Source organism: Aplysia californica, unplaced genomic scaffold (assembly GCF_000002075.1).
Source record: "Aplysia californica isolate F4 #8 unplaced genomic scaffold, AplCal3.0 scaffold00073, whole genome shotgun sequence".
NCBI lineage: Eukaryota > Metazoa > Mollusca > Gastropoda > Aplysiida > Aplysiidae > Aplysia > Aplysia californica.
In genome coordinates this window covers 818,237-831,649 of record NW_004797343.1, presented here as the reverse complement: position 1 = coordinate 831,649, position 13,413 = coordinate 818,237, and the positions used below count along the sequence as shown (strand labels likewise).

Below are 13,413 nucleotides of genomic sequence, written 5' to 3'. Positions count from 1 at the left end.
GGGGGGGGGATTTTTATTGAGCATCTCGGTCTTTCTGCTAGGATGTTGTGTACTTTTCAGAGATCTAAATTGTGTGGATGAGGTGTAAAACGTGCTCCATTATAAAAAAGTTTCCACTAACTTTTGTGTGCAGTGTCTGCGAAAACAGTTCACATGTCATCAAAGATTTAAACTGAGAAATCAGAGGTTCTTGACTGAGCAAGCAATCCTTAAAATGCTGCTTGTAAATTTTTCTACTATTATATTCATTTTTTGGCTCCGTAACTTTGTTCTAGGTACAGTAGTGTCCGCCTAAACGCACGGTGCTCGGGACGGCTACTTAGCGTGTGTTTGTACGGAGCGTGCGTTTACATGAACTTTTGCAAAGGAAGGGACGCAGTCATCTCAATTCCGTATTACTCTAGTGACCTCCCTTGGAGGGTTGGGGTCATTTTAGCTGATACTGTGACGACATGAGACAGTTTGGTGAAGGATTCCCCAACTGGGGTTAAGAATACAAAGGCGTTGAAAGGGGGGTGGGGGGAGAAAGACAGACTCAATGTAATAAATGCGCCATAAAATGTCGGGAACAGATAGCCTAAGAGGAAACTGTTGGTGATAGTCATAGAGACGACGGCCGAGCCACGTGGCTTTCCAAGCGACCATCCACGACCGTAAATTCATGGACGACATCAGAATCATAGTCTCTATATTCAGAAAAAAATTTCTTTTATGATTCGTTGAAAAAGTTCGTCATAAGTCCTTGGAGCGCAGCTGATTAGGCTTACTTGGCTAATCTTTAATCCTATAGAGGCCTGTCTAGTGTTTTACGGCATTTACGCGTGTCGGGCATCAGGCCTAGTTCTAACTAAATATTACATGCAGTCACTCAAACTCCACTTAGAAACCTCTCAAAGCTACATTTCCAATCAAAAAACATTTCAGTTCCCCGATCCCCCCCGCCCCCACCAACTTTTCACCGACCAGCCCTAGACCTATATAGTAGAACTCGGATTCAACGAGGTCGCCAGGCCTGGCCTAAAACCTCCTTGAATCCGAGTGTTCGTTATAGCAAACATAAGGTTTTGTGTAGATAATTACAGGCACTGAGCAAGTAATGTATAAAGAGAAGTCACAAGTAGTGCCTGAAATGCCTGCATATTATAAGCTGTGCAAAAAAAAAAAGACCGATTCGTTCAAATGTACACACCTGTGTCATCTCGATTGTTTCCAAAAAGTTGTGTTGCTGTGAAGAGCCTAGCATACGGCAACTTTTGATTCCATAGACCAGCGCACAATTCATTACGTAGATCTACGTCAAGACTAGGCTAGTTTATCATTGTAATAATGATCAGTTGCCTAGAGAAAAAAAAAAGACTGACGTGTTTGTAACTGCGACGTTCATCGCCCAGACCACTAGTGCCCCCCTCTCCCCGACACAAACACACAGCCACACGTGTGCAGGCCGCCCACCCAACCCCGACACACACGAGAGTAGACACGTGAGCGTGCCACAACGCATGTGTTGGTATGAAAAAAGGCCGCTGGTTGGTCGCATGCAATCAGTTAAGTGTATAATGGTTCATGATTCAGGTGCAATGGATGGTTTCCGGGAATAGATAAAGTTCGTTGTGGGAGAAAAAAGAGCAAAGCCACGTCTGTGGGGGCTGTTCACCCTGGAAGCGACCTTGTTGAATCCGAGCTCGCTGATTGAAGTGCTCGTTGAATCCGGGTTATTTTTATTGATTTTAAAGAAGAATAAAAACGGGGAATCTATCTCATCTCGTTGAAACCGAGTTCCACTGTATGTGAATGTGTCTGTGGAAAGTTGGGTGTGAAAACGCTTTGTTCGGTGTGAGGGGCAGTCTCACCAAATATCCGGTTTTCTAGACTTGTCTTACTCTTATGCAGGCTGTGCAGATTGTATTGAATATTTTCCTTTGTCAAGCTTTACCTGTCAGCGTGTTTCGCGGAGCGGAGCGTGCGTTTAGAGGGAGTGATCATGCGTTTGAACGTTTAAATTATACAGTAAAAAAAAACGTCAGAAGATGAATGTGTGCGTTTGAGCGGAGCGTGCATATGTATGGCGTGCGTTTAGGCAGAGACTACTGTACTTAAAAACACATTTCTGAGTGGATTTTACTACAAAGACGTAGATCAAAGGCTAATAAAAAAGTAAATTTACAATTCCCCAGCACACTCTAGCTTTGGAAGTCTCCACACTTTGGCGGCCTTTTTCTCGTTAATTTCATCTCTGACAGCAGATGATCCCCCGTCCCATTCAATCAAAAATATCTTGACGTCTGTTCAAGAAAGATGGATTTTTCTTTCATCAAAGCAAGACATACATGCAAGCTGTAATTAAGATGATAGCAATGACTCCATATGCCCAAAAAGTGCCTGATTCCACCATGTCATCACACACACACACATATAATATATGTGAGGCATCGTTGTGAAATCAGGCGCTCGTCAAACTAAAGAAATAAAAGATGGGCACTTATCCTCCAGTTTGACATGTTTTTCTAATTTCTATTTTTTGGTTCAACACCTTTTATGTCTATTTAAACTTTATTTGAAGACATATTTCTGCGTGGATTTACTGAAAAACTTCGATTAATATTACAAGAAATGTAAATTTTCAGTTTCTAAAGACTCTCAAACTCTGAAAATCACCAAAACAGTGGCGGCCATTTTCTCATCAATTTTACCTCTGAAACCAGGTGACCCCGACCTCCTTCCATCGCAAATATGAAGACTTCTATTCAAGATAGGTGTGTATTTTTTTCATCAAAAGATGATAAAATGAACAAGCTTTAAGATTATACCAATAACTCCAGATGCCCCAAAATTGACGAGCGCCTGATTCTATCGGGTCGCAACAGAATGGTTTGCTTCTTCTTTCCTATCAAACATTATCATCCTTGCCTCTCCTCCTTTCTTTTGCATGTTACTCTAGTACATCTAAACTTTGGCACACTTATACAACTGAATTATTTAGCTAATACAATCAAACTCTTACTAAAAAAACAAAAGAGGTCTACCTACCTTTTCTTCATAAAACTTTTTTCTGAGCATCGGGTCTTTGGGTGGCACAGTTGCACGTAACTGTTTGTACCAGCATCTCACAACATATCCTCTCCATTGAGACTGGATTCTTTTAGCATCCATGAAGAAAAACAGAGAAACAAGAATGCTTTTTTTAAAAAATGCAGTCAAAACTCTAACAAAATGTCAAAATGAACTCCCCAAATGGGTGGATCTGGGAGAATACTTTCAAAGTCATTTGATTTTACGACATCTGGGGAGTCCACTTTTTTTTCTCTGACAGCCCAAAACCAAAAATGTTTTAAACAGAATAGCTGTGCTGCCCTACCTCATTTGAGCATAAAATTTTGTGACAGTAGGTGAAAGATCACAAGCTGTTGGATCATACGAAAACCAACAAAAACAATAATATAAAAGAAAAATTTTGAGTGCCCCTGTGCAAGTAGCGCATGTAAAGATCCCTTGGTGGTCTAAAATCGATAAGAGTAGGCTTCGGCCACCACCCGGGCGAAATTCAAAATTCCCTACCTACTGAAAAAGTTTAACGTGTCCTGCATGCTTATATGACCTTATGCAGTTGCGAATGCCGTAAAACACTTACACAACCCCCCATGTCTTAGCCTAGGAATACAAATTAGAAAAAATTTGAAGACTATAAATCTGTCTGCCCCGGTCAATATCAGTCGTAAGATGCACGGTTCTATTTATCGGCTATGAGGCTCGAAAGGCAAAAAAAGTGACTTTCCAGGAAATTTTTGCTTTTGGATATATTGAAAGTTTGGTGTCTTCTGCTTCATATAAGATAAAAATAAACAACTTTAATCGACTATAAATATTTTATTTTGATTTATTTTGAAGGTATGTGTGATTTGTTGTGAGCTTGGGTGACGAGATAAAGGAATTTGGACCTTGCTAGTGTGTAGCTGTGAGATTATTTTTTTTAACCATTTCCTCGTGGCCACCTTTGCTTCAACCAAAGATTCTCCACATTGGAGTATCTTTGCTTCAACGTTCTTCATTCGCAACTATTTTTAGATTTTGACCTGTTTTCGAGCATGAATGGTCTGAAATGTAGACAACTCTGATTGGTAAAACGGAGTAAAAACGGCAACTTCTAGGTCACTTCAAGCTTGTTTACGTAAACAGCTGACTGTGTGGGTGTGCCCTGCTAGCTGTTATCGTCTGTTGATCTTTTAGTTTTACACTTGGGTTGACTTTAAAAATTCGTTTTCATTGTGTTTTAGCGCTTTTAAAAGATTAATTAACCTTCCTCTAGATCTCTCAAAGCGGACTCCTAACACTAGCATCTGCGTTTGTTGCGGCAGCGATTTTAGGCATTTTTGGGTCTGCGAATCGCGGCCGCGATTTTTGCATTTTTCAAAAAAGATAAAATAACAAAGCTATTTCAAAACATATTACACATGTATTTTGATACGCTTTAAGATGTCCATGTGTATCTATTTTCATGCGGAGAATATAAGTACATTACATTACAATACTATTTATATTGCTGTCTGTCTTTTATTTTTCCCTCTTTGTTGTGTTTTAATTTGTTGGTGTGTTAATTTTTCAAAAAAATATTCTTAGGATTTATTTTTCTCTTCTTGTGTTTATACAGCATAATATAATGTCATTTAATTTTATGCTGCGCCTACCCTTTTAAAAATATAAATTTTAATATGTTATGTTAGAGCGTGTCTCCACCAAAACCGAATACTGACACTGGCAGGCCCCTTGTGTGTGATTCCATAATTTACATGTAATATCATGTAGTCCTACTTTTAAAAAAATTACACACGTTTAGGGTTAAAACAGCCAATCTTCGGATAGGTGGACATGCGCCCTAATTAAATTTGTTTATTTTTGCAATTATTTATCCGGGCTATTCTAATTTTGATTTCATTCTGATGTGAAACCTTTATTTTTCTCGTTTTTACACTCCGGGTGACTACAAATGATATTCTGGATGCTTGAAACTGAGCACAAGAAATTCTAGTGCCTGAGATTGGTACCTCTATCAACATATTGCAATATACGTCATCACAGAGAGTTGTTCGAGAACGAGGAAGAAAAAGAACAGAGAGTTGAAAGCTTAAAAATTTATGGCAACTTTTTTGGCAACTTTTGCCACTTTTTGTGGCAACTTTTAGTAACTTTTGGACAAAAAAATGGCAACAAACGCAGATGCTAGCTTACCAAGAGGCCAGCGAGGCGGTCTATGTGCATGTGTGTGTATGTATGTTGGTGTGTTTGTATGTGTGTGTATGAGTGTGTGTGCGTGTGTGTTTGTGTGTGTGTGTGTGTGTGTGCTCTCGTGTATTTATGGTGCTAGAGCAAATGTATAATTAGGTACCGCAAACATAGCAAGTAAGCCGACTCATGGCCTTCCGAGTGCGTGGTTTCGGTAGAATGGAAGTAATTCAATTCTCAGTTTCTTTGCTCTTTTGCTATAAAATACCAAATGCTGAACACTTTGAAAAAGGTCAGATTTCCTTCTTTAGAATAGTGTAAGTTGTTTTGTATATTATAATCTGAGTATGAGCTGGAGAATCGCTGTGGAAAGGGAAGCCCCTCGAGGTCGGAATGCGAGGTGGGCCGGTTCAAAATTGACACCCATGCATTCGAATGCTTTGCAGAAAGATTGATGGTTAAATACCATCTTTTCATTGGCGGAGAACTATACAGCTTTGAGCGTGGTTTCCTGTGGTTATTATTTTTGGCGTTTGGCGTTTGGATAGAAAACCTTGAAAAAAAGCGTCTAAGTTTTCAAAGATCATTTTAAACACGAAAAGTGTAATATACCGTCGAAAAAAGGTACCAATAGAAAGAACCTTTCTTTTTCTATTAGAATAAAGTTATCGGCTTGGAATTATTTTACATGAATCCATCCGCGAAACTACCAGGAGCACTCAGTATACTACAGTATTGGGCCGACTCGCTCGCCGCGAGGGCAGGTGCATTGCTGGCGAGACAACTAACTCTCAGTGTTTTAATTGAAATAAAACCGATCATCGGGTTTGAGGCAATACAATACTGATTTGTAATGATCTCACAGTCATGAAAAAAATTAGGCTTCATTTCTTTGTTATAATAATTGTACTCTGTTAATGTAGAGATGTTTGGTGCACTTGGTACTCTTTTATTATCTGTCAAACATGGGATTGCAGCCAGTTACCGACTTCAGCAATATTTGATTACCACATTAAATTGAAACAGTTGCCATTCTCTTAAAATTTGACTGAGAAATAAAAGTATGGTACCAAAATTCTCAGGAGACATAGGCCTTTTATATGAAACAGATGAATCTGACTTACAGCTACTTTGAAAATTTAGTATCTGGTACCTAGTATAATCTAATATTTTGTTGCATTTGATGGGAAGTCCATTCTCGTGAAAATTCTTTTTTTTTTCATAATTTTTTTTACTGTTAATGAATGGTTTTCTACTTCTGTATGTTACCTTGTAGTGGCATAGCCAAGATAACTGCTAAATTTCAAGTCTCTATCTCAATTCTAAGACCCCCATTGCTGTGGAAACATGTTGCTCTACTTCGGAGGCCATTTTCTCCTTTCGTATTTCAGCACCTCGCACAATTAAAAGTTATGTATATTCGTCAAATATTGTCATATTTAAACTAAAACATTCTTGTTTTAAATTGTAGGGAAAAGGTGATAGTTTTTTAAAATAATGTTAACTCAGTTTTGAAATTTCCTTCACATGACTGATATTGACCGGCAGGGACACAAATAACCAAACCTTGTCAACCCTATTACTGAACACATATTCCTCAAATGTACTGTTGTGTTCAGGACACACAAGTTTGATTCTCATGTGGGGAGGACTTTTAATGAGAATCTCCGTCTTTCTGCTGTTATTTCGTTTTCCTCTGGGCCCAGGTAGCCAGTGGCATAAAATTTGTTATAATTACACACATTTTTTACCTAGTAGCACTCTTGTGTTTGTGCATCCGAGCTCCTTCGTGTATGACCCGGGTTTGATACTGCTCGTGACGACACATAGGACATGTCTTTTTTCCCGTAAATCTCTCAAAGGCTTGAAGGCAAGCCTAGGATAATCAAAACAGAAAGCAAGTGAGAATACAAGGAAGTCAATAAATCAATAAAGCTATGAAAATTACAAAACTGACATATATAAAAATTACTGAAATTAAACATTGAAACCAAGGTAAACAATGCCCACTCGTCAAGAGAAGTCCTCGAGGAAGGCCTACCTCAAGGTTCCTCTCTGAGTTGCACTTTGTTCCTGATCTTCTTTAAAAATGTAACGAATGTGCTGAAATCAGAAAAGACTCTTTATGCCGATGATCTTGCTCTCTGGCAGACACATCACAGCATGATAGTAGGAGCAGGGAAATTAAATGAAGACCTCAAGAGGCTCCACAATTACTGTCAGAAATGGAAACTTAAAATAAACTGCACGAAAACAGTATACACCATCTTCACGAAGAGCCATAAAGCAGCCAAAGAAAATCTCAAACTGAAGATAGGAAATGAAAGTCTCCCCAAAGAAGAACATCCAACTTACCTAGGAGTCAAACTTGACCATAGGCTAACCATGAAAAGCCAAGTGGAGAACATAAGGAACAAGGCAAAAAAAAGACTCCAACTTTTAAAGAAACTCGCAAGCAGTTCATGGGGATCAGACAAACAAACTCTGAGAGCTCTACACCTTGGTTATGTCCGATCTTCCCTGGAATACAGCAATAGCCTACTCATTATGTGCAGTACAACTACTTGCAGCACCCTTGACAAGGTCCAAAACAATGCCCTTTGTTTTATAAATGGTGGCATGAGATCCACACCTACCGCCGCGTGCGAAATCCTCTCAAATGTTGAACCCCTGGGAATCCGCAGAGATAAAGTAGTTTTGAAGCTACATGAAAGAACTTAAAGAATGTGCCCCAACCACCCAAACAGGAAATTAGTAGAAACATGGAAACCAAAGAAACGAATTCAACAAAAGTCAATCAAGCATCACATCACAGAACTAATGGAGAGTCACCATCTACCACAAACAGAAAAGAAACCAAAAGAGTCAACCAAAACATCCCTCCCCACCTTTCTTTAAAAAAGCCAATCTTTACATCTATCAGAGACAAGAGCACAAAATCGTCAGACCCAGTGACGCTGATGCTTGCATCACATCAAACAATCGACAGCTATTCAGATGACTGGATACGCGTCTATACGGACGGCTCAGCATTCAAAGGCACAACCAAAGCCGGATATGGAATACTAATACAGTACCCAGATGGAAGTTCCAATGAGATCTCTGCAGCCTGTGGAGAGAAATGCAGCAACTATGATGCAGAAATGATGGCAATTGAAACAGCACTGTACCATCTCCGCACAGTTTTTGACACGCATCCTGGAAAAGCACAGAATATTGTGATTTTCACTGACTCACTATCAGTATTACAAGCCATAGAAAATGACCATCATCTAAACCAAGATTTGACCCATATACTGTTTGGATCCCATCATCTGATAACATTCTGTGGCATCAACCTAGTAATGCAGTGGGTCCCCGGACACTCAGACAAACCTGGAAATGACAGAGCAGACACACTTGCCAAACGGGGATCTAGACAGGAACAACCCAACATTCCAACTTCATACAGCACTGCAAAACAAATCATCAAAAGCAACGACAAACAAGATTGGATGAACAGATGGGCCCTGGGAAAGACAGGCAGAGCAGTTTTCAAACATATGACCACAACGAAAAGGAATGACAATATCAACCACATACAGAGAAAGAAACAGACCGCGATCTTCCGCCTACGAACAGAACATATACAGCTCAACTTCCACCTGAACAGAATAAACCCGGAACTTCCCCCAATGTGTCCCTTGTGTGACTATGCATATGAGACTGTGGGTCATCACCTGTTCCACTGCACAGCCCTAAATGACATCAGAGCTACCCTTCTCCCTCCGAGACCTAATATTGACAATACACTCTATGGAACATTACAGCAACTGCAGCAAACCTGCACTTATCACTACATGGCATTGGATAGAAGGGCGAGAACCCAGCTGTTGCTGGATCGATAAAAACAACAACAACAGCAACTGAAATTAAAAAACCTTTCGGGCAAGTAGAGACGTTATCATCATAAATCTTGTTCATTTGTCTGTCTTTCGATGAATAAAATACCCGTTTACCTTGAATAACAGCTGAGATATTTGCGATTGAAGGAGGTAGGTGTCACCTGGTTGCAGCGGAAAAATTAGCACAAAAAATGACCATCAAAGTTTGGCGACTTCTAAAGCTTGAGACTCCTTGAAAACTAAAAATTTGTTTGTGTGTCTTTAATCTGTGTTTTTTAATCAACACGCAAATGTATTTTGAAAAGGAGATAAAAGGCGTTGAGCCAAAAAAGTAACATTCTATTCAATTTACCAAACCATAAAAAAAAAATACTGCTCTCTTTGCTTACAACATTTTGATGAGGACCTGATTTCTCTCCAATCAATGCCTCACAAATACAGATTTCTTTACAAATTGCCTTTATCATAAATGATATTGTAAAATGAACTATAGTAATATTATGATGGGTCTATGTGACAAAGGCTTGACAAGGGGCAGCTGGACTGACATGAGCACAAACATTACCCTATGGAAGACGTGCGTACAGGAGAGAAGAACTTGTTCTTGAAGGCCAAAGTCTTCCTTGCAGATGACGCAAGGTTCCCCAGAATCATCTCGTTGATTTGACTTGGCCTTGACATGGTTCCACTCTTGCTCCGATAACAGAGGTTTTGGAGCATGAACCAGACCAAACTTTTGAGCTTAAAAAAAACACACAAAAAAAGGAGAAAAAAAATATTGCTGGCAGTTAAACAAAAAAAGGTGTTAAAAGAAGTAAAATAAATAGAGAGGTGTAATTTTGACTAACTGAGTGATGATGTTTACTTCAAAGCATGATGCTTAGATTTTTCAGAGTCCCTCAAGTCAGTGGGTAATGGTGAAAGTGAGCATGAGCATTTAGTTTCGTCAAAAATGTATAAGCTCTTTGTCCGCTAATAAAAGGACACATGTACAACTTGTGCTACAATGAATACTGAACTTAAAAACCAAACGGCAAAGTCTCAACTCAGTTCGAACTGCATCTTGAATTCTTTAATAGAGAATGAAATTCCTTATAAAAATAAGGAAGTGTCTCCCATGAATATATTTTGCTTTGCGCATGCGTGACCTCACGAATCATTTCCTTCTGCTTCCAATTGTTGTCATTTCGTTTTCCCAAAATGGCGGGGATGGTTGCATCGGTGGCAATCGAGACATAAAAGTAAAAGACAAGATGCAATCTAGATCTACGCCTAGTACCGGCCGAATAGTGAAACACACATGCACACAAAAAATATAATTTAACTTCGTAATCGGGCGTTAAATAGCGTTCCCCATGTGAAATTTGCAAATTTTGGGTCGCTGATCACAAAAATCTTATTATCTTTTTCATTTGGACAATATTTAGGAAATTTTTAGAATGCATTTTTTATGCTGCCTTGGGCAACAATAAAGAATCCGCCCTATGCACCGGATCAGTCCTCCTGTCCTAGTGCGGTATCTGTTTTGACATGCAAGAAATCCACGGTGGGAGAGGACAGTCCTGTCCGAGACAAAAATGTCATAGTGTGGTAGTCAAGTAGTAGCCTTATTCAGTCTCTCTTTCTCTCAATTCCCCCCCCCCCCCCACACACACATTTTCTCTCCCTCTTTTTCTTTCTTTCTTTGTCCCTTCCTTTCCGTCTGTCTTTTATTCTCTCTCTCTCATTCTCTCTCTCTCTCTCTCTCTCTCTCTCTCTCTCTCTCTCTCTCTCTCTCTCTCTCTCTCTCTCTATCTCTATCTCTCTCTCTCTCTTGGATAAATAACCCACCCAGGTTTAGAATGAAAAGACCACAATTTTAATCTTCGAGGACCAAGATCCTGCCCCCCTAGACTCTTCCTATAAATAATGCCCCCAATGTGACTAGATGCTAGTAATTTTACCAGAAAAAGGGAACAACATGCATACCTAATGTGAGAGGAGGCAACTTTTCATCAAGAACATACTCTTTCTCTTGCCCTTCCTCCTTCGCTTGCTTTCTTTTTCCTGAAAAGATTTTAAACAATTTATTGGCCATTCAAGTAAACCAGCTCAGGAAGCAGAAAATGACATGAATTTCACTTTCACAAAGGTGAATAGGCCCTACCATTGTTTTCATACTCAAGGACAATCGGTTTACATAAAGTACGCACCTAGCATAGGCCTATATGCCCCGTGATCAGACTTCATAAGCGACAATTTTTGCCAAATCGACTTTTTAACACAATCACATTCTCCTGATTACGGTGCACATGCCAACACAAAGATTACCTGAAAAAATTTCATAATAGTGTCTTTTATCGTAAGTAAACAAAACTCGTAAATCCACCCCTACCCAGAAGAGCACGTGATCAGAACTCGTATACATCATCCTGCCGTTTATGAGCTTTGATTACAATGGAACACACTGTTTCAAGACGGGTCATCGACGCGTACGAGTGGTCAGAGCAATTCCTAACTACTTTCTATACACCTGGTTCACCATGTTCTCTCATTCCTTCTGCACCAGTCACAATCGACACATTATCTCCTTTTGTCGAATCTGCATTACTTGTGACATCTAATTAATCACATCCGTCTGTGGCCCTTATGGTCAATCTCGAACCATCTTCTCTGTCTGGTTTATCACATTCTCAGATGTTCAATACTTTGGGTCACTTGGCGCAATAATGCACTCGTGAAAATTATCCGTTTCGGTCACCTGGCGCTGCGCAATTCTGCGCCAGACCCGAGAAGTCTGTTGCAGTCACTCTCCTGGCTGGGTGAACTGACGGGGTATTTTGTACTTCTGGCTGTGTGATTGCAAAGTATTAAATTGTTAAATTTATTTGACATCAAAACGAACTAATAAGTGAGTAACCTTAAAAATCAATCAAACGTAAGCCTGATTTAAATACAGTCCATGCCGGCTTTAAGCACGGTCATCGGGAGAAAGCTTAAGCTTCAGGTAGAACATTTCCCGTGCTATTTCCCTTTGTTTGTAAGTAGGCCTATAGCGGTCCAGCAAAAGTGTGCGCTGTTATTTTTACCCGCCATGGTAGTTTTTGTTTGCTTGTTTGTTTTTGTTTTGAGGTCGAATGGGAAATGAAAACTTAATTCAGACGGCCAGTCACGATACAGTACACGAGGCCTACACACTGCATGTGTGTACCACTGCCCGCTGTGCCACGTTCATACCACCGCCTTCATCCCACCTCGTGCGTGATACACAATCAGGATTAATGGAAAACGAGAGTCAAAGGTGAAATTGCAGCCAGCCGCCCTTTCTCGTCTCCCTGACTCTCTTTGTATTTTTTAGTCTGTGTGTAACTAAAGTAACTTTGCCCTAGACTAGATCCTATGTCCACGCGCGCGGCTGTGTGCATCTCTCTGCCTTTCTCTCCGCCCGTGTGAGTGTGTGTCTCCATCACTTGCGTTCTCTGTGTTTCTCTTAACACACTCCACTGCTGTGTTCAAACTTCGAGGGGTCATCATAAAAGTATGACTGTCTTGTAAATGAAGCGTGCTTGAAGCCGAAGTTACCGTGCTTAAAGGCGTGTAATTTATATAGCAAAAATTCGGTAAGAGCCGTTTAGCGAGCTTGAGTCCGAAACGTGCTTTAAGCCGGCGTGCTTATAGCCGGCACGGACTGTACATGTAATAGGCAGTAATTTAAGTCTCATTTTTGCAACAAAGACATAAAAAAAAATAGTAGTAGTAGGCTAAGCTATTCTGTTAGTAAAGTACCTCTATTCAATCCTGTATCAATGACAGACTTGGCCTGAGGTTTATGTCTTGCCCGGGCAGCCGGTCCAAGACCTACTTTGCGTGGTCCAAAGTTTGGACCCAGGGACAGTGCCCGTGACCAATGGTCTTGAAGGGCCACAGCAGTGAGTGTCAAACTGGAACCATCTGTACCCTGGAAATCAATAGAAATTCAAATAACAATCAAGGCCCAAATAAAAATTAAAGAACTATACTATATATATAGGTTTATAATCTCAGAATATATAGATTTAAATGTGTTATGTTAGAGTGTACGTTCCACCAAAACCGATTACATGGACTGACACTGGCAGGCCCTTTAATGTGTGTGTGTGTGATTCCATAATTTACATATATGTAATATCCTGCACTTTAAAAAAATGTATGCACATTTATGGTTAAAACAGCCAATCTTCTTCGGACAGGTGAACACACGCCCTTATTTGTTAATTTTTGTGGTTGTTTATGGGCTGTTCTAATTTTGATTTCATTCTGTTGTGAAACCTTTCTTTTTCACGTTTTTACACTC

General features: G+C 39.9%; 1 protein-coding gene across 1 annotated transcript in view; it reads right to left on the bottom strand.

Annotated features, from left to right (window-relative positions):
• The window catches only part of LOC101858092 (RING finger protein 32), an 18,408-nt gene that overhangs the window by 2,401 nt on the left and 2,594 nt on the right, over positions 1-13,413 (bottom strand). The window contains exons 2-6 of the mRNA XM_005093962.3: positions 12,867-13,038; positions 11,070-11,147; positions 9,667-9,842; positions 6,969-7,093; positions 3,028-3,136 (exon numbers count right to left, since the gene is read on the bottom strand). Coding sequence (XP_005094019.1) covers positions 3,028-3,136; positions 6,969-7,093; positions 9,667-9,842; positions 11,070-11,147; positions 12,867-13,038 — 660 coding nt within the window. The remainder of the gene's footprint in view (positions 1-3,027; positions 3,137-6,968; positions 7,094-9,666; positions 9,843-11,069; positions 11,148-12,866; positions 13,039-13,413) is intronic.